This window comes from Salarias fasciatus, chromosome 6 (genome assembly GCF_902148845.1).
Source record: "Salarias fasciatus chromosome 6, fSalaFa1.1, whole genome shotgun sequence".
NCBI lineage: Eukaryota > Metazoa > Chordata > Actinopteri > Blenniiformes > Blenniidae > Salarias > Salarias fasciatus.
The window spans coordinates 24,636,293-24,655,912 of NC_043750.1; the positions used below are offsets into that span (position 1 = coordinate 24,636,293).

At 40.4% G+C, this 19,620-nt stretch overlaps 1 protein-coding gene across 1 annotated transcript in view; it reads left to right on the forward strand.

Annotated features, from left to right (window-relative positions):
- The window catches only part of grin2ab (glutamate receptor, ionotropic, N-methyl D-aspartate 2A, b), a 113,989-nt gene that overhangs the window by 14,748 nt on the left and 79,621 nt on the right, over nt 1–19,620 (forward strand). The window contains exons 3-4 of the mRNA XM_030094105.1: nt 13,263–13,490; nt 13,585–13,743. Of these exons, the coding sequence (XP_029949965.1) occupies nt 13,266–13,490; nt 13,585–13,743 (384 nt within the window). The 5' untranslated portion in view covers nt 13,263–13,265. The remainder of the gene's footprint in view (nt 1–13,262; nt 13,491–13,584; nt 13,744–19,620) is intronic.

A 19,620-nucleotide genomic window follows, 5' to 3' on the forward strand; every position in this document is an offset into this window, starting at 1 on the left:
CAACTGCATAATATCTTTATTTTGTGCCCCCTTTCCCCCTTCTTACCCCTCTGTTACCTTTCGTCTTTTAGGCTTCTGTGCAGAAAGCTGCATCTTTCTAGCATTTGACATCCTGCTACCAAAAAAAAAAAAAAAGAAAAACACATCCTCAAAATCAAGTATATATACACACACACACACACACACACACACACACACACACACACACACACACACACACTCTCAAATATAGGCACAGATGCAAACACAACATGCCGTCTCCAGATGAATACAGAAACATGTCCTTTCTGCTTTTTTGGCTTTAGATTACCATTGAAATGTAAATGGCACAATTCTTGTGGATATTCTCCAGGTACTTCTATACATACAACGAGCCCGGCAAAACAATGAAATAAAAAGGAGAGATGGAATTGGCCAAAAGTCTGTCCCCCTTTAACACATCGACACACTCTTCCCTGCATTGCTGAAATTTTGATGCGGAAAAAGGTTGTTGGGCTTTTAAAAGTCTGTGTCTGGGGGAGCAGTGAGCAGACAGGCCACTTTTTTTTTTCTTCTTCTCCGTTTTCATCTCAGACAAGCAGGAAGACACTTGGAACTTACGTCAATGTTGAGCAAATGAAAATGTGGTATTTCAAACAAGCCCTTTCCGGCAGATTCGCTGTTGAATCAAGACAACAAACATTTGTGTTTTGCAGTTCAGTGTCTGGGTGGGTGGATAATGATACACGGTGTGCCTCTGTAAATGCAGAGCAAGCTCTGGGATTATAAACCTCGGCACTCCCAGGTCAGAAAAGAGGCGTAACTAAGTATGTGACTTGAAAGTGAACCTGTTTTAAGATTATTGGAGGCCATGAACTGCAGCTGTATTCAATTGAAACACTTTTTTTTCATTCTGTTGTGTGTGTGTGTGTGTGTGTGTTTTTTTTTTTTGAGCCTGCTTATGATTATAATTATATTTAGCCACCTAGAATTAGTTTATATATATATATATATATATGTATGTGGAACTGTCAAAAAAATGTGTAATACTTTGGGTTTCTTTTCCCAAAGTAGCTTTATATATCAATTCCTGGCAGTGTGTGTTTTTCTGTACATGTTACAGCTGTGTGTTTCATCCCTGAAAAGTCCTGGAGGGGTTTCATCTTGACTAGCATAGGGACTCAATCTTACAGTTTTTCTGTTGTTTTTCTGTTTTCTTGTTTGCACAGTCTCCCGTGTGCCAGCTTTGTCTTGCAGTCCAAAACATGCGTTTGAGGTTAATGGGTCACTCTTAATTGCCTGTAGGTGCAAGCGTGTGCGACTGTCAGCTGGGATCAGCTCCAGCGCCTCATGACCCTGAAATGGATAAAGCAATGTAGAAAATGAATGGATAACATAAATGGTCTGGGACATGAGATTTAATGGCTCGACCAGTGAAAAAGATAACTAACTAACCTGGATAAATCACACGGATTCCCTTCAGACTTATGTTTGGAACGGTCTGTGCTGGCACAACAATGCTGACTTTCACTGCAGCATCTTGCTGCAATTTACTGCTTATTTCTAAATCTCAGTGTTGAATTACGTCTGCAGGTTCATTATCAAACATGGACAAATGAGGAGCTGCAGTTACTTGCAGTGAAATATTCCTCTTAATGTAATATGATTGGGTGGATTGGACAGATTGATGGGACAGGTTTGGCCCATGTGTTGTTTATTTGACACCCTCTCTAGAAGTTTACATGAATTTCACTCCTGTTTTTAATAATCAAGGCAAAATTAACTGATTGATAAACATCCCTCAAGGCATTTTATTGACATCATGTCTGCACTACTACCAGTATGTCTGCTTTTTTCAGAATGTTTTTTCCTCACACGATCACCAACTGGATGGAATAATTTCCAGATTGGTCTTAAACTACAACATCGTGTGTTGTGTGAAGTTTAATAGACCATTGTGCTGTTGTCTCTGTCTTGGGCATGTCATGAACTGTGAGGAATGCAAAAGGAGATTTACAGAAACTGTGAAGTTTTTAAAGAGTTTATTCAAAGTCCAAATGCAAAGTCATCAAAAGGGGTAATCCAAGAGAGGTTCCCAAAAAATCCAAAAACACGGGGAATCCAAGACACAGGGAAAACATGAGGAAAAGTTGCAGGATGTGTTGGCACTGGGGAACGAAGATGATCTGGCAACGGGCAATCGAGCGAAAGGAGTTGAAATTCACTGGGGAATTGACGATGCAGATGACACACACAGAATGTATTTGGACACTGAGGGAGGACAGGTTGAACAGGTTTAAAAAAAACCTTTAAAAAAAAAAATCCTGTTATCATGACTAATTAGATCACAGGAGATGAACTAGCAAAAAAAGTGACATGGTTCACGCCACAATAGGATTACAGATCACATTTCACTAAACAAATACCAGAATCATCATTAAACAGCAACCCAAAAAAGAAAGATCCAATTAGAGAACTTCATGTGGTTCTCTCCTACCCGCTTAAAATAATAGCGAAACTGGCTGAGTGCGCCTCCGTGTACAGCTCTATTTAATTAAATATGACATGCTCAGTCCCCCACTGGAAGCCAGTGAAGCTGTAAGAACTGACAGTTGCCGACATGACTCTGAGCTTTAAGTGACTCCAACCAGTTTTTTTTGCCCTTTTATTTTTTCCTCCCTCCACTGCTTTGAATTTACGTCGTAGATGTTTTCTTACGAGCCCGCCACATGGATTAGCAGCGTCTAATCAAAATAGCACAGGATCAATGAAAGTATCCCGCTTGCTCGTTAAACCACAAAATCTTGTTTTTCTGTGTCTGCACATGTGAAAAGCTGCCGCGTGTGGGTGCGGATGATTTGGAGTTGTTTGTCAGATAATTACTTTTTCAATGAGCAAACGTACAATGAGTAATTGATTGCATTTTTCAAGTAAATGACCCCGCACGGGAAGCAACGTCCTGCCAGTGTCATTTTCAGTTGACAAACCGATACGTTGATTTCGGAGTCGCTGGGTCTGCATGTTGACTTTCAGCGGCTTCGAGCCGCATTGATCTCATTTATGCTTGTCACCATTTTTCCGCCGTGATATTTCGCAAACGCATTATGTGCGGCTGTGTAGGTAGATGAGCTCCCCGTTATTTATCTGGCACCGCTTTTATATGTTTATTTTTCTTCCCCCGATTCAAATTAAATTTGAGGATAAATGCGTCGTCTCGTTTTCAAAGGGGGCTGACCTCGGTGTCAGTTGTGTTTCCAGCTGGCAGAAATCGTTGAGCACAAAACCAACCTTTCTAAATCACTGAGCAAATCTGTGATGTGGGCAGAGAATCAGAGGTCTGCAGGCAGGCTTTGCTGCAGCAGCAACTCATTACGAGATCATTGTAAAGAATGCAGCCCAAGTAATTAGCAGGCAAAATACCTCCTGTTCTCACGACCAGGTCGGGGCCCTCGCTGAGCCCGATCTTTGATCTAGACAAGACGGATTTGGTCCTGCTGCCTGAAAACCAGGTTTTTTTTTTGTTCTGTTTAATTCAACTAAATATCTCTAGCATCTTCTCCTTTTGCTGTTTCCAGTTGTTGTGTGATGCTAAAACCTACCAGCTGGCTGTTCGTCCACACTTATCTGATATGTGATCGGAAAACAAAACAAAATAAATATAGGTGGCATGCCCACAGTGAGATGAGAGATTTTCTGTACAGGAAATACAGGTATTGAAGTATTTGTGTGCGATTCACACACACAGTAATTATTTTGTTTCGATGCTGCAGTTGAACCACACGCATTGTTGGGCCCGGCTCCAGCGCCGCACAGCACTGAATCGGATAAAGTGGTGTAGAAGATGGATGGAGAGAACTGATCCAGAGGCAGGAGAAAGCATTTAATGCCAGTTAGATTCTTTCATACCGGTGAAGTCTACATGTAATCTGCAATTGTCGGTGGATGGTTTATTTTTCAGTTTTATTACATTTAGCTTACAATAAATTATTTCCCCAAAATGTTTTATTTATGTATGGAAAAAAAAGAAAGAAACAGTTTTAACATCTTATATCCTTCATATATTATTTCTACTTTTTTGGTTTCTTCTGCATGATAAAAAGCTGACCCTCCTCTGTAGATTTTGCCTGGTTGAGCTCTTTGGCGCCCCCCACAGGAGACCAGTACCACACTCAGAAAAGTTCTCTAATTCACATTCCAGTAGAAACAGCTTGGGGCTGTTAAAATCAGCTGAAAGTGCAATATAGTAAATCTGGTGATTTTTTTTTTTTATGTCAGTTTATTAGTGAAAATTGATGAAGTGCTAAATGACAGCCTGATGAATGTGAAGCTGTCAATCTCTCAGACATTATTCAAGCCCATTAAATGTAGCTCCAGTGTGCGTGTGTTTATGTGTGTGTGCGCGCTTGTGTGTTTGTGGACCTACTTTCTGCCAGGTTTCTCCTCCTGTGTCTCTTTCTTTAAGCCTCACAGTTCAAAATCTTTGCTCCAAGGTTTCTGTACATATCACAAAACCCCTCCACACGCAGACACGCACATTCAAAGTAAAATTTGTATCCTCACTGTAATACACTCAACTCATTTTATCCTTTCATGCCTCTCTAGCACTGTGTTCTAGAAGTCCATCACTGATGACATGCAGACACTGTACAGATTTATTTTGTAGTTAAACTCTTTGAACTTCACATTTTCATATCTAATGATTCTTCATTCCATCATATTATCCGCAGTCATAAATCTTCCAAACACACACACATGCATGCAGTGACGTGAAGATGCCATTCACCACCTGCTGCTTCACCTCCCCCAGGCCCCATGCAGGCGGTTTCTGACATGCCCACCCCAGGCAGAGGCCACTGTTGCCTTTCCAAGACATGAGTGACTCTGGATGGCAGCTCAGCTCTCATCAGTCACACATTAGTGCTGTGGCGTGAGTGTGTGAACACCACAGGTTACTGTCACACCACGTCCAGACTCTATACCGTCTTGATCCTGTGTGTCAGTGTTCTCAGCCGTGTAGTTGTGGCAACGCGCTGCCATTGCTGCTAAGATACGACTCTGTTAAAATGATTCAAGTCTTTTGCCGATGAATGCCAGTCAGTTCAGATTTTGTAAAACCACACTTTTAATGCACAGAAAAAATGTTATCTGAATGTTTTTTTTCTTAGATTCCACACCTTTTGAAGCATTTTCCTCAAATATGCCACTGAAGACGTCATACCACCATCTGCAAGTTACTTTAATTATTTATTTTAATTTTCTGAGGCGCAGCTAAGCACAGACTGCACAGTAATGTGCCGAGCATGGTTAGCTTCTCACAGCACTGTTGCAGCCAAAGAAAACTAAAGAAACAATAAAGGTGGGTGGCCAACTCTTCTTTTAACTTCTGTACTCTGAATCTTTCCAAAGAGACATAACACTGAACCACTCTCCTCTGAAAAGAGACACACAGTTCTGATCTTGAACACACAGAAGTCTCTCTCAATATGCAGCTTTTGCAATTTGCTTTGCTTAAGAAATGGATACATTTACCTTTTTTTTAGTGCATATTTCTGATACACATCCCATGTAAATCATGCAATTGTGTGAGCACTGAACCCAGATTATGCACTGACTGCCAGTTTCTTAGGACAACACAGCTTACTGTGCCATCGTTGTCAAGTAAAAAGCGACGAGACCATTAATTCATCTTGATAAGCATGTTATTTATCAAACAGATGCACCAGCCTGGAAACACAGTTTGCCTGTCATCTGAGATGCAGCTTGCATGCATCTCGTCAAGTATGCTGTCCCTCTTCATGCAAATGCATTTAGCATTTAAAGGACTGCACAAATAAGAGACGGGAGATTGGATAATATGTGACTGGCTGCACAAACTGATACATTTATTAAGGCTATATCAATATTCAGGGGCCAGTTTTATTGTATGAGCACAACGCTCAGATCTGAAATGGCATGATAAAGGGCAGCTGCAGTGAGGAGACCAACATTAATAAGTGTGCATTCAACAAAAATCATCATGACAGCAGAAATGTGGTGAGAGCAACACTGAATTACTTCCATATTGGAATGACAAGCAGTGACAGAAACCACATTGCCTCCTTTAATAAGAACGATGGGATGGAGAGTTGTGGCTTTCTCATTTAACTACAACACAATATCTTCTGAATACACTGATTGTGATATTGATACGTGGCTTAAATTGTTCAGATTTAGTTTTTAATGTCTCTTTCTGAATCTAACCCCCCCAGATTTTGTCATGACTGCAGCCTCTTGGATTTACCTGTGATCTATGTAGTTAAATGTGGTCTTGTTACACGTTTTTGTTCCAGTATCACCACATTCTTAAGTAGTTTTCTGTGCTTGGTTTCCTCCATGACCTATTGCCCACATTACAGCTCCACTTCCCAACCAAACTGCATCTTCGGAGATCTCGTTTACATGCAGAATGCACCTAAAAGACAGTCCCAGTTACTGATAATTAGCCGCTGCCTTAGAAAATCAGACACTAATTTCATGCAGATTGCCAGTTCAAATATGTACATAAATCTGGCCCTGACACCCAGAGTTTGGAGCTGGGTATTATGGGGATTAACAAACCAAATGGAAAGAAAACAAAGAAAAAACATGGGGTGGTGGGACAAAGGACTTGCATGTCACTAAGAAGGAATGAAAAGGGGATGGAATGATCTCTCTCTCTCTCTCTCTCTCTCTCTCTCTCTCTCTCCATATATCTCCATATATATATATATATATATATATATATATATATATATATATATTTATATATATATATATATATATATATATATATATATATATATATATATATATATATATATATATATATATATATATATATCTTATTTGTTTCACGTGGCTTTTGTGAGCCACTGCTGTCATGGTGGTTGTGTACAAACATAAATCTGGTACGGTACACTGTGTTTGTTCAACCCCGTGACGATAGAGAGCTGTTTTCTCATATAATACAGAAGACACACAGGTGTGGGATTATTAATGTTTGTGTTGACTTTTTCTCTTGCATTCCTTCATGCACTCAGTAGACTCAGGCTCAACACCATAAATGCTACTGTAACTCGAGGATGATGAAGAGGAGTGTGGCGCATTACCTGACTAGTTTTACTGTTTTGTTATCGTATCGTCCTTGTCCTCCCTCCGGAGAATCCCATTCTGTTTTGATGTTTACTTGCAACCGCTCAAAAAGCATTATAAATCTAACCTATATAATCCAATGTTCAGCTTGTACAGAGATAGCATCATGGATGTGGGGGGAAAAAAAAGAAGAAGAATCCGATTAAAATGTGACGTGAAACTGTAATAGAAGACAGAGGCAGCTGAGTCCCAGAGAATTTTCTAATGACTGCATGCCGACATTTTTGGCCATGATGTGTTCACTTAAAAACACAGAGAGAGTTTTTTTAGTCTGATTCACTGTTTTCAAAAGGCTTCAAACATGTAAAGAAAACATTGCAAGGCTTTGAGAAGAGTATCACTTCAAAACAGGGTTCAAAACAAACTTATTTCAATTCAGGGGCAACATACTCTTTGATTTCACAGCATCTGGAGACCTGACTCTGGACCTACAACAAGTCGTACAAATAGCCCATAAAAAATGTCCACTTGAAGTTTTACCCGTACCACAGTGAAAATGTTCACACTGAGTTTTATTGTGGGAAGGAATGAAATGTCTTTTTCAAAAGTGTAGTTTGAAATCCAGACTTCTTTTGGCCAAAGCCTGTCATTTTGTTTTCAAAAACTCTCATTTCAGATTTCACGCTAATGTTCCTTCACTTGCAAAGAGGTATTTAGCTTTCTCTGCAGCACCTTGCTGGCTTCAGTTGCAGGTTCCTGTGTCGTGTTTTGTTTTCTGGGACAATGTGTTTCGTCTTCTCCTTTTTTGGGATCACTACATCGTGTCATCTGATCTGCATGTTTGATTTGGTATTTTCTTGGTAGTTCTAAGCCAGACGCTCTTTCATAAGCAGCACTGTGGATCAGCAGGGAGAACTTGACAGAATTTATAGCTTGTGTCCATGAGTTTAAAAGTGAACACTGTTTTATGTCTGCTCATCTTGATGAAAACTGGGCAACGGTTAACAAATCAGAAGTAGCAATGACTTTAGCGGAAAAAAAAATTGCAGTTGAAGTCTTCTTTGTAGTTTTTCTGCCTTGCACAGTTATCCATTGGGCAGTTTTTGGCCCTTGGGCTGTATATTTGACACCCCTGCTTTAAATTGTTTTGCATATACAACCCAATAACCACAAGCCTAATATGTGTTGTCATCCAGATACGCTGCGCAGAGCCGCTTCATTGATGACAAATGAAAGAATGAAAGTGCGGACTGATAGATTTAAGCAATTACACCCACACGAGTTTTATTTAATGGGAGTTAGGGCTAACATTGTTGAACCAAAAAATGCGCTCACATCCGAGAAAAATCACTCTGGGTTGTGTTGCAGTGTGCACAAAGACTTCCTCTGATTCATTGTCACAGAAGCCGCTTGAGGGCCTCTTAATGCGAGTCTCCACTTGAGCATGGGGTGTGTTGTCTCCGGCTTTGACAGATAGTATTTTCAAAAATGTAGATTTAAATTTCACTATGATGGTAACAAGTTTTTTTTTTCTTGCACAAAGCTCAACTGCATCAGCTACTAAAAAAAAAACCCAACTCCATTCTTCATTTTTATAGAGTAGCTTTATTATCAACATTGTGCATGTGTTAATATTGTGCCTCTTTTTTTTTTTTTTTTTTTTTTTTTTTGGAAGCTAGTAGCAGTAGTTACAGAGAGCAAGACCCCAAAGTTATTTTTGGTTTTTTTTTTAAGCTATGTTGACCATTTTGGAGATTGCAGTAGAGGAGGCTCTGGCTCCTAGTTATGTTAGCTCTGATGCTAACTCCAGGGAAAGTTAGTGTAATCTTGTCCCGTCGGTTGGGGCTGACGTTAATTCCCTGGGACAGGAGTGTAGCGGTGTGTGATTTAGCGGCGTATGCTAAGTGCTGCTGGAGCTGTAGGCTAGTCTGTGGGCACCAGGGCAGAGAGAGCAAGCTGGGAAAGTACTGACTTGACTAACTGGCCTGATTAGACCGGGTGTGAGATGACATGGATCAGATACACACACTAACCCAGCCGGAAAGACAGATTGGTAGAATTAAAGAAAGGATGTAAAGTCAAATCACGGAGGATCACAATAAAAAAGATCAAGAGGAAATGAAAGGATGAGGGAGTTTTAGCTTGCACAGATGCAAAGTTTGAAAATGGAGAGAAGCGAGGATGAAAAGACATAGAGACAGTAGGTTAATTTTGTGGACGTGATGTTTCCTCCTGGGGTGTTTTTCAGCTCTGCTGGACTGCGGTGGTGTAAGAAATTGGCTGAGATGCAACGTAGCATTCGCATCATGGTTTCATTAGCTCTCATTCAGCCTTAGGCTTTTCACACTGCATTTCCTCTACTCATCTGCTCCTCTCAGATCTGCTCACATTACAGGAAAAGGTAAGACAGTGTACACCGAAACTGGAAACAGGAGCTTTGACTCCTCTGAATTAGACTGGAAATGGGTGAAGATATAAAGTTGAAACAAATGCTGTTTTTCATCTCTGGAAATGTTATTGATTGATGTAGACACTTGTGTGCCTTCAGCGAATTGGGATGCCCCCCCTCCATGCCCCCGCGAATGAGGTAAAATCAGATTACATTTATTTCAGGGTTATTTTATCCATTAATAGCTGGCACTTTACTGTGAACACTGCCTACAGGCATAGATTATGTTCAAATAAAGGCAGACAGTGGAAGAGAGATTTGGGGCATCTCATGAAGCCTGATCAGTGGTTCGGCTGAAATAAAGTTCAGTTTAACTCTGGTATCCTAATGGTCGCCCCCTTCTGAGTCTGATTTAGGTGATCCTTGAACAGCAGAGAACAGATAGAGGCTGTAGCGGAGCCAGAGTGGGGGCAAGGGGGCGGTCGCCCCACAGCCCACAAGGTCATAGGGCCCTGTTTCATGTGATGTGTTCACATTTAATCGGAAATAAATTATTATAATAAAATGTGCAGTGTGTGCGAGAAGGTATACGCATATGATTGTGGGCTCCAATTTGCCAATTCTTAAATTACGACTGTCCATGAATGCATCAGAGCTGTAAGCCAGCGCTGATTGGCTGTGCGGCATTAACGAGTTTTTTCTTTTTCTTTTTCTCTGAACTCTTTAGAGGGAACTTAAATGGTATGCTAAACACTATGCTAGCCGCTAGCGGTACTACTCAAAACCTAACATCGGAATGTGAACCTAACATTTGAATGCTTGCTTTCAACTACAAGAGACTGCCGAGTCTATTTTTTTCTAATATACGTGAATTCCAAAAGCTATAGATAGCTGTGTCTATATCTATCTGAATAGATTGTGTAATTTTAGACCAGCTGTGTTCATTTTATATTTAAGCTGTATCAAAGATGGTACAGATGTAGCCCGTGACTTTTTATCTGAGCTTTCAGCACCATGGACAGCGGACGCTCTGAGAGTGAAACCTGTCAGGCTGCATTTGTGTGTATGTGTGTGTGCGTGCATATGTGTATTTGTTCTTCAGAACAAGTTTGTGAACTGGTTTGTGACTTTATTCTCCTTTCTGAGGCATATAGGTTTGCTTGGCTCAATAAAAGTGAGCATTAGTGTGTTGTTTGATGGTATGAGGTATTGTTTGAATGGTAAAATTACAATCATAAGGGCCCATCGAGAATGCTCCGCCCCCTCTGTACTGAGACCCACGCTCCGCCTCTGGATAGAGGACAGCAGCATCGCTAACCCCCGAGTTTTTGCCTCTCATCTCATCTTTTACTTTGACATTTAGGCCTTGTGCCTGTAATTAAATTCAGCTCACACATCTTTGCCACTGTTTTTTTTTCTCCCTGCGATAAATATAAGCTAATGTCTGAAAAACCCGGCCGGTCATTTTACTGCACTCACCGAGTTTTGTAAGACATGTTCAGCATACACAAGTGACAAGTCTCTCATATGCTGTTGGTTTGAAATATTGTCTGCCAACGACAGGGTAAAGTAGATTTTTAACTTGATTCACAGCGTGTGTGATTCAATTTCTTTCCAACAAAACATTGACGGTAGGAATCATAATCTCGTCTGTGTCACACACACACACACACACACACACACACACACACACACACACACACACACACACACACACACACACACACACACACGAAAGGGTAATAATTTTTATACAGTTGCAACAAGAGTTGGACAATAAAATGTAAATAAGAACAAGATGAGGGTTTGCAGATCTCATCAACACACTATTCACTGTAGATCGAAGACAGTGTATCAGATGATGGAACTCAGAAATGTAGCCAGTCTTGGTATTTCTCAGATACAATCTCTCTTTTACATTGTATTACATGTGTAATGTCTGAACTGCAGGCCGTTCAGCACACAGACTCTTCTACTGTTAAGACGCTGGTTCAGGGTTGTTAAATAAAGCTTTCCCTGTTACTCAATGTGAACAGATGTTCTGAAACCTTTTTATAGAATTAATGGTGCCTCCAAATGTGACTGTTGCCCGCGCCATAGACACTAATGCAACGCCACACCATAGAAGTTGTAACTGATAACAACTCGCTCAGTGGTTTTGCTTTTTTTTTTTTTTTTTTTTTTTAAATCCTAAGTATTGGATAAGTTTGAACTGATAACAATTTTCCATTGTGTCTGATTTAATCCCTGTGTGTTAGTATTTTGTTCAACATCTGCTTCATTACCAGATGATCTGTCTTTTTTAAGAGATTGAAAAACCTCAGCACAAAATTATTTCTTTCACTCTAAAATACCGGTACTCTTTATGCTCAATCATGTCACTTGCTTGCTGCTACTTAACCTATTCAGATCCTTCAGCTGTTTTTTGTTTGTTTTTTTTTTGTTGGTACTACATCCTTTTCCTGCTTTTTGTTGCCCTCATCCTAAATGTTTATAGATGTGTTGCTGGCATCAAATTCAAAATGAAAGAATATTGATATGAAAATGGCTTTGAGAATCTAGATTTCTTTTTGAGCCTGCTTCCAACAGTAAGTGAAGTATGGGTTTATGAGATTGCATGCTGTTTATTAACATTTCACACATCATTGGCACTTTTTTAATTAATGTTGTAGACACAAATAATAAAAAAAATATCAAATGATTTCAGATTTCTGGAAGAGTTCATTCGAATTATTTGACTTCATTTTGTCTCCACTTTCTCTGCGCCGGTCTTGTCCTGTTTATTGAGTATCGACAGACTCTTTTGGTGCCATCTGTGTCTCCACACATTTTGGTTTAACAAATCCTGAGACACTTACTGTGTGACAGTGCATGGTAGGCTGCTGAGAACAGACAGAAACTTTTTAGGTAAAGAAGCTTTGTTTCTAAGCAATGGGCTGCAAAAGGAGTAACAGCTTGGTGTGGCCTGATAGAAGAAAGGCCACCAGAAAGTTTTGAAAATTTAAGAAGGATTCACAACTCAGGAAAACTAGATTCATCATCAACGAAGGGGTGATCATAGGGACAGAATTAAGACAGATTAATCCAGAGAGTTGCATGATGTAATTTAAATGATTATAGTTATAGTATCATGACTTTATAAAGGACTGAGTTCATGTGACAAATATGCAGCTAAATGTGTTGAAGCAAAATCAAAAAAAGGAGCGTCAAGTAGAAATTACAGATGAAAATTGGTGCAAAATGTGAAAAACATTTCTCTCAGCCTTCAACTTACAAATCTGGAGGGAATTCTCATGAAAGAATCTTGCTCTCTTCTTTATTTCTCCAAAAATCGAAAGCAACATGTAAAACAAGTATGCTGGTAAAACTGGGATTTTGAAGAAGATCACTTGCAAGTATTTTTGAATGAAAATTTGAGACAAATATTTGGAAATAAATCCCCCAAAGAGTTGTCTGGTGCTGTATCTTTGTGAACTCAAAAAAATGGAGGAAATGGACTGAAAAAGACAATACTTGATTTGAACAATGAGCATTGTATCAACCTGTCTTTAAGGCTTGTATCACCTGAAAACATTTCCCAAATGGTATTGGTTTTTTGGTTCTGAGGTTTTAAGTTTGTCTTCATGTTTGTATATGAATTTTTTTTTAATATTAAAGATTTAAGTGGGAAAAAGGAAGCTGTTTCAGCTTCATGACAGTTTGGTATGTAGGAGTAAAGACATAAATGATCGGTGTTTCTGCATCTTGTATTAACTCCTGCTTCTGATTCGATGTGTTTTTGCAGGGTATGATGGGTGTAGTGGGCTGGATGCTGCTCCTACTCTCTCAAATGATGGTGCCTCCTGTGGCATCCCAAAAGCCCCCGGGGCTCAGCGTGGGTGTGATCATGGGCCAGACGCGTCTCGTCACCGATCAGGAAGTCCGGCCGCCTCGACGCCCCGACGACGCCCTCGATATCAACGTGGTCAGCCTGAGGATCAACCAGACGGACCCCAAGTCTGTGATCACACAGGTGATTAAAACACATCCTCCCTGTTGAGCTACGGCACACACACACCTGTCTGACCTTTATTTGACACACCAGTTTGTTTTCGTTGTGTCCGAAGGTGTGCGAGCTTCTGTCCCGCACTCGTCTCCACGGCATCGTGTTCGCTGATGGCACCGATCAGGAGGCCATCGCCCAGATCCTTGACTTCCTGTCCGCTCAGACACAACTTCCAGTCCTGGGGGTCCACGGAGGCTCCTCCATGATTATGGCTGACAAGGTGAGCAACATAAAAATGAGCAAAGAGTGATTCAAGAGGTCGTGTACATGAACACACAAAGAAAAGATACTCCCGCGTCATTGTGTTCCTCGTGTTTGTTGTTCAGAAGTGCAAATTAAGGAGCTGAAATCTGTCCTCTGAGACTGCTTGAACTTGTGAAGGGTAATGCTTTTCATCCTTTTTCAGATGGCTTGTTAGCAATTAGTGCAGACACTTATAGCATTGACAGATGTGGTATTTAGCAACTCATTCCACCTGAAATGCAGCTAATGTTTCAATGTGATCTGCAAGGTTACTTCATGAAAACACCACTCAACAAAACAAATTTTATTTTAATGTTATTATTTCCATTCAATAGATGAGTCTGTTATTATGACACAATGAAAAAAAAAATCTTCCTCTTTTCATAGATGTCTTGGGTTTTTGTCCTGAATTGATGTTGCAGATTTGAAAACGACACAATGGGAGGTTTTTGAAGTTTGCTTGTGCTAAGCTGGTGACTGCATCAGATACATTTTTGCTGGAATTGAACTTGCAATTCTTCTGTTCTTGCGAGCAAGACAGAATTTAAATCAGCTCCCGAATTGATAGCTGCTATCACCCTTAGCAGTTTTATGTTTATTCGCCTTTTACAAGGCCACAAAGTTCACATATTAAAGTAAAGTATTCACAAGGTCAGTAGAAGTCGTTGCATAGAACATACAGCCTTCTCTGGTACATCATTTTTATTTTAGTAGATGATCAAGCATTGTTTAAATATGTAATAATGTATTTTCTGCTTGGTCTAAAACTGGGCTGCAGAGGGGAGAGAGAGAGAGAGAGAGAGAGAGAGAGAGAGAGAGAGAGAGAGAGAGAGAGAGAGAGAGAGAGAGAGAGGAGAGAGAGAGGAGAGAGAGAGAGAGAGAGAGAAGAGAGAGAGAGAGAGAGAGAGAGAGAGAGAGAGAGAGAGAGAGAGAGAGAGAGAGAGAGAGAGAAATCCTGAGCTGCATTATGTCTCCAGCTCAGTGGGATGCTGGAAAAATAGATTCCTGGTTTCTGAAAGAAAAATAAAAGAGATATCCTTTAAGATTGGAGTCTCTGTTTTATTTTGGTGTGATGCTGAGCACAAAGATGGGTATGCACGTCTCTTTCTGAGCTGAATCCTCTCCCTGGTACTGACTCTGTAGACCTCGCTGACTGACAGATGGACTGAAGTAACTGATAAAAACAGAACCGGCTCTTTAGCTTTTAAATCTCTCCGGGCACAGTAGCCAAAACACAGGAACCAATAACTGCTGCAGTACAGCGGCCGTTTGAAGTATTGGCGATGGGGGATGCTGTGTGTGTGTGCGTGTGTGCGTGTGTGTGTTTGCAGGGAGATAGAAAAATACTGAGCAGAAGCAAGGCAAAGGAGACGGTGGGAATTGACTTGAAGGTTATGGGAGTGCAGTTGCAGCACGAAGGTCACTGGCTTCAACTCCCCTCTGAGCATATAATGATAGCCAAAATAAATATATTATGTTTTTCTGGCCTTCAATCACTGCTGTTAATGTGCCATTAAACAGGGTAGTTGACCCCCGACTGCTCTAATTGAGGAGCTCGGTGCCCAAAAGCACAAGAATAGGGTCATTTTGGGCAGCTCCCAGGTGTGAGTTTGAGTGCATGTAGCCTGTAACTAACCAGTCCCCCGCAAATGCTCCTGCAGGGCTATACTGTAAATAATAATAATGATTAAAAAAAAAAAAAAAAAAGTCTCTCTGCCTACCTGCTGCAAATGAAGGGCAGCAGCGGCCCACTGGCAGGCAGGCATGAGAGCTCAGTGAGTCAGCAAATCACCGCTTTGTTGGTAGTTTGTCTGAAATTGTGACGTGCCTGGTTGGTGGAGTTCACATTTACCTGGAAGGAGTTCAAATGTGTGGGAGAAAGTATGCAAGGGGACAGTGATGATTACCCTCTTCCTCCTCCGGGCTCCAAATGTGAATAATTCCCTCCTCTTTTTTCGTGGTAAATTTATGATCAGGACCATAGCCAAGCATTAGTCTTATTTTCTGTTGATTCATTGGAATAAAAATATCATAAACATTGAACATTTTTAATCAATCACACAGAAGCACTGAGGGGAACAGGTCATCTTTTGCTGTAGTTGTAAAACTGACACAGACTTGCACAATTTAAGACGTTGCACATTCACATTAGTGTGCAGAGGACAATGACAGCCTTCACTGAGGTCCTACATTACGTTTAGCAGAGTTTTTCAATGTTTGGCTTCACCGTGGTGTTTCAGCAAATCAGAGCTTGGAGACAATAGTCTTCATTGGAGGCAATCTGTTGGGGGTCCCGGGGATAAAAGCATCTGAACCCACTGACCTGGATGACCATTGTTCAGGTTTTCACAATTAATTCAAGAGAAAACTTTGATTTACATCATGCGTGAATGGTTCAAAAAGGTTTAACATTTCCATTTTCCTGTAACAAGAAAAGTTGTTTTAGTGCCTGAATCTAAACAAGGTTTTTCACACACCTCAGATGCTTTCCAATAATACACACAATGTGAGGTATTGAACATGTGTTTGTCTGTTTTATCTCATTCTAAAAACTTAATATGTATATGAAATAAATAGATAGATAAATTAATGGTAGAGGGAAGAGAGAAAATATTTTCTAGGCAAACTTTAAAGACATACATAAATACTGAAGTACTGAGGGGAAATAAAGTGGTTGCCTTCGCTGGTTATGATTTGAAACTGTCACGGCTTATTAGCGGCGAAGGTGGCCTGCACAAAAAAAAAATAGCCATAACGCACATGCTGTGACAAGACATTCATCAAGATGTGGCAGCCAGTGGCTGTGTAGACGCAGCACACTGCTCTGAGCTGGATTTCCTTCTGCCAAACTAACAACATCTGAACTGACTCATTAATTCTACTGTAGTCCTATTGAGCCCTGGCAGTGTTTATTTTTCTTTTGGGGACAGATGTGCCTGTTTTCTTTTGTGGATTTATTACAACAATAGGTGCATTTTCTTAGAATCTCAAAAAACACCTGAAGATAGCACCAAGGTTTAATATTTCTACTTGAAAAATGACCGAGTTGTTATAATTTTTTCATCGACTGACTGATTTCTGTGACATGCCGGTGAACTGCGTTATGCTCCCATCTACTGTGGTAATAGTGCCAAAATCAACATTATTATGGATGTCATGAGGATTGTCAGTGATGTTGACATGTGTTTCGCACTCGACTCACAGACTGTGATGGTGACAGCATCACAATAACCTCGCTCCAGCACTTCTCTCAGCTCTATTAGCTCCTAATAATTTCGCAACATCAAACGCCTTTACCCGTCAATGCTCACGAAAATAAAAAAAGAATGCCCAACCCCCCCCCAACAAATGTAATCTGTGGGAGAAAACCTGGCTTCATGTGATACATCTTGGCTGTGTGAGTTGCTTTCATACCTGCTGACAGTTGGTGCAGTGATAATCTGTAGGATCGAAATAAATCCCAGTGGGCTGGTTACAATTCACTTGATTACAACAGACAATACTGTGCTTTTTGCAGCCTAAGCGGGTGCAGTCTTGTGGCCACACACACACACACACACACACACACACACACACACACACACACACACTATCAATGTGGTGATCAAGTTTTTATTGGGAGTGAAAAAATGAGCCTCTCATCCCATGGTACCTTGATTATCTGTGCTCAGTACTATTCCAGACAGCAGGTTTCAGATGAAGAGCAAAAAAAACAGAAGGAAGGAGTTGATGCCAAGAAAAAAAAAAAAAAAAAAAACTTCTGTAGGCAGCAAGTGCTCTAAAATAATGGATGTATGTGGAGGTGGGCAGTGCAAGTGTGAAATACTTGGTGTTAAAGCAGTGTTAGGCTGCCAAAATGCAAACTTAACTGTCATATTTTAAGTAAAGGCTTTCTCTAGTTGTCATTCTTATCTGCTTTATAGTTGCCCTCGTTGCCATTGCAGAGCGGCAGAAACAGGAACAGGCACAGCAGACCTGCCCCAAAAACTCGTACACAAGGTTGTAGAAACCAGCAGGGAACTGCAATCACTCCTTGTTTTAAAAAAGGTCTTGTACAAAAGATGTTTTTTTTTTTGTTGTTGTTTTTTTTACTTAGAGTTACATTGTCTGAGCTCAGGTCCAGTTTCACTGTTCTTCCAGCTATTCCTGCTTTGTTGTTAAGTTGTTTCTGCCAGTTGCCACTTTTTGTTGTCCTTGTCAGAATTTTGCTTTGAGGTCTTGTTTCTAATCTAATACACCAAAACCCTTGCTTTGTTCCAATAAAAACTGAAGAAGAACTTATGGTCCTTGATGTTAGTGTTTTGAAAGCAAACGAAAGCTGAAATCACTTGTCCAGCGAAAGTCTAAATGATGACATCTTCAAACTTCAAATTTTATTCTCATTATCACTGCCTTAGATGCTGTTGAATTTACAGACTGAGTGAAATCACAGATGACTGCACAAATTTCTCTTTGATAAGGATCCATTTAAGTTTTCCACTCCAAGCCGCTACTTTTCATCCATAAAATACTGTTTTCTAGACGGCTTTATCCAACTCATAGTTGCAGGAGCAAAAGCAGGATACAGCAGTCACACCTTGCTGCAGTTTAACTAAGTAACCGGACAAAGTCCACACACACACACACACACACAGCTAGAACATGCAAACTCCACACTGGACTCCTGAACTGAAACCCAAGACATTCTCACTATGACATGAGAGTGCTCACCCTGACACCGCAAAGTATGACAGAAAGTGTCATGGTTTGAGTTAAGAAGATGAAGAACGTGTGTAATATTAGAAGACTAGTTCCAGTTAAGTTTTGTTTTCACATGGACTCAAACAGCAGAGTCTCCTGAGTGAAAGTCTTCTTACACAGACTTCCTCCTCCTTTGGTCTTGTCACCAACGCCAAAAGCCACCTGGCGTGTATCTCTGAAGCGCCAGCGGCTTTAGCAAAACAACAGAGTGTGACGCCCTGGGAGGAAGACTGGGCTGTAGTCAAGTAAGATATTTTTGCTTCTTCAGGCCCTGAGCCTTTCCATATTCACTTTGAACTAACATGTTATTTTAAACTTATGAAAAATCTGCAAGCATGCAAAAACCATGAGCTCGCTCGTATGCATACACAATAGGAAAAAAATACATCCATTAGGAGAACTGCTTTTACCGCCGGGATTGTACCCTGAGGAAATGTTTCTGTCTTTGATAATGATTACTTTTTGTCTGTCTGGATGCTGTGGCATACAACATGTGTTGGATTTCCTTTTTGTGTTTGGTCATTGTCGATCATGCCATGGTTAAAAAAAATTAGACTTGGAGTGAAACTATCATGGTGCAACATTCAGTATTAGGCTTACCCTCCTTCTTATGTCCCGATATTTCATCCTACCAGTAAGAAGCAACAATACTTTAATGCCCCATTTAATGCTGCGGCGGTGGAGGGCTGAAGGTGACTTTCAGGTTGAATCCCACTGAACCCATGGATTAACCTAAAGCTTGTTTCGAGTCACCCTCTGCTGTCATGACCTTGGAATTAAACACCAAAGGAACATCATATTATGGTGGGGCATTGTTTAACTTCTGACCTTGAGGTTTGGGGACCTGGTTTGAATTCTAGGCTCCAGGACAAGTTGAAATGATTCACTGTGGAGACTCCTGTAATTGAAAGTAGCTATAATATACACTTTGACTTCTTAGTAAAAGATACTGTACACAATTTTTGCTCTTGCAAAAGTACTTATGCTTACTTTGAGGTCAAATAATTGTCCTATAACAGAGTGTTGGGGATTCTTTTTGTATGCTTGTGCTATTGTGCACATGCTATTTTAACCTTTTTTTCAGTTAATCTGAGATTTTTTTTATTAATCCCTT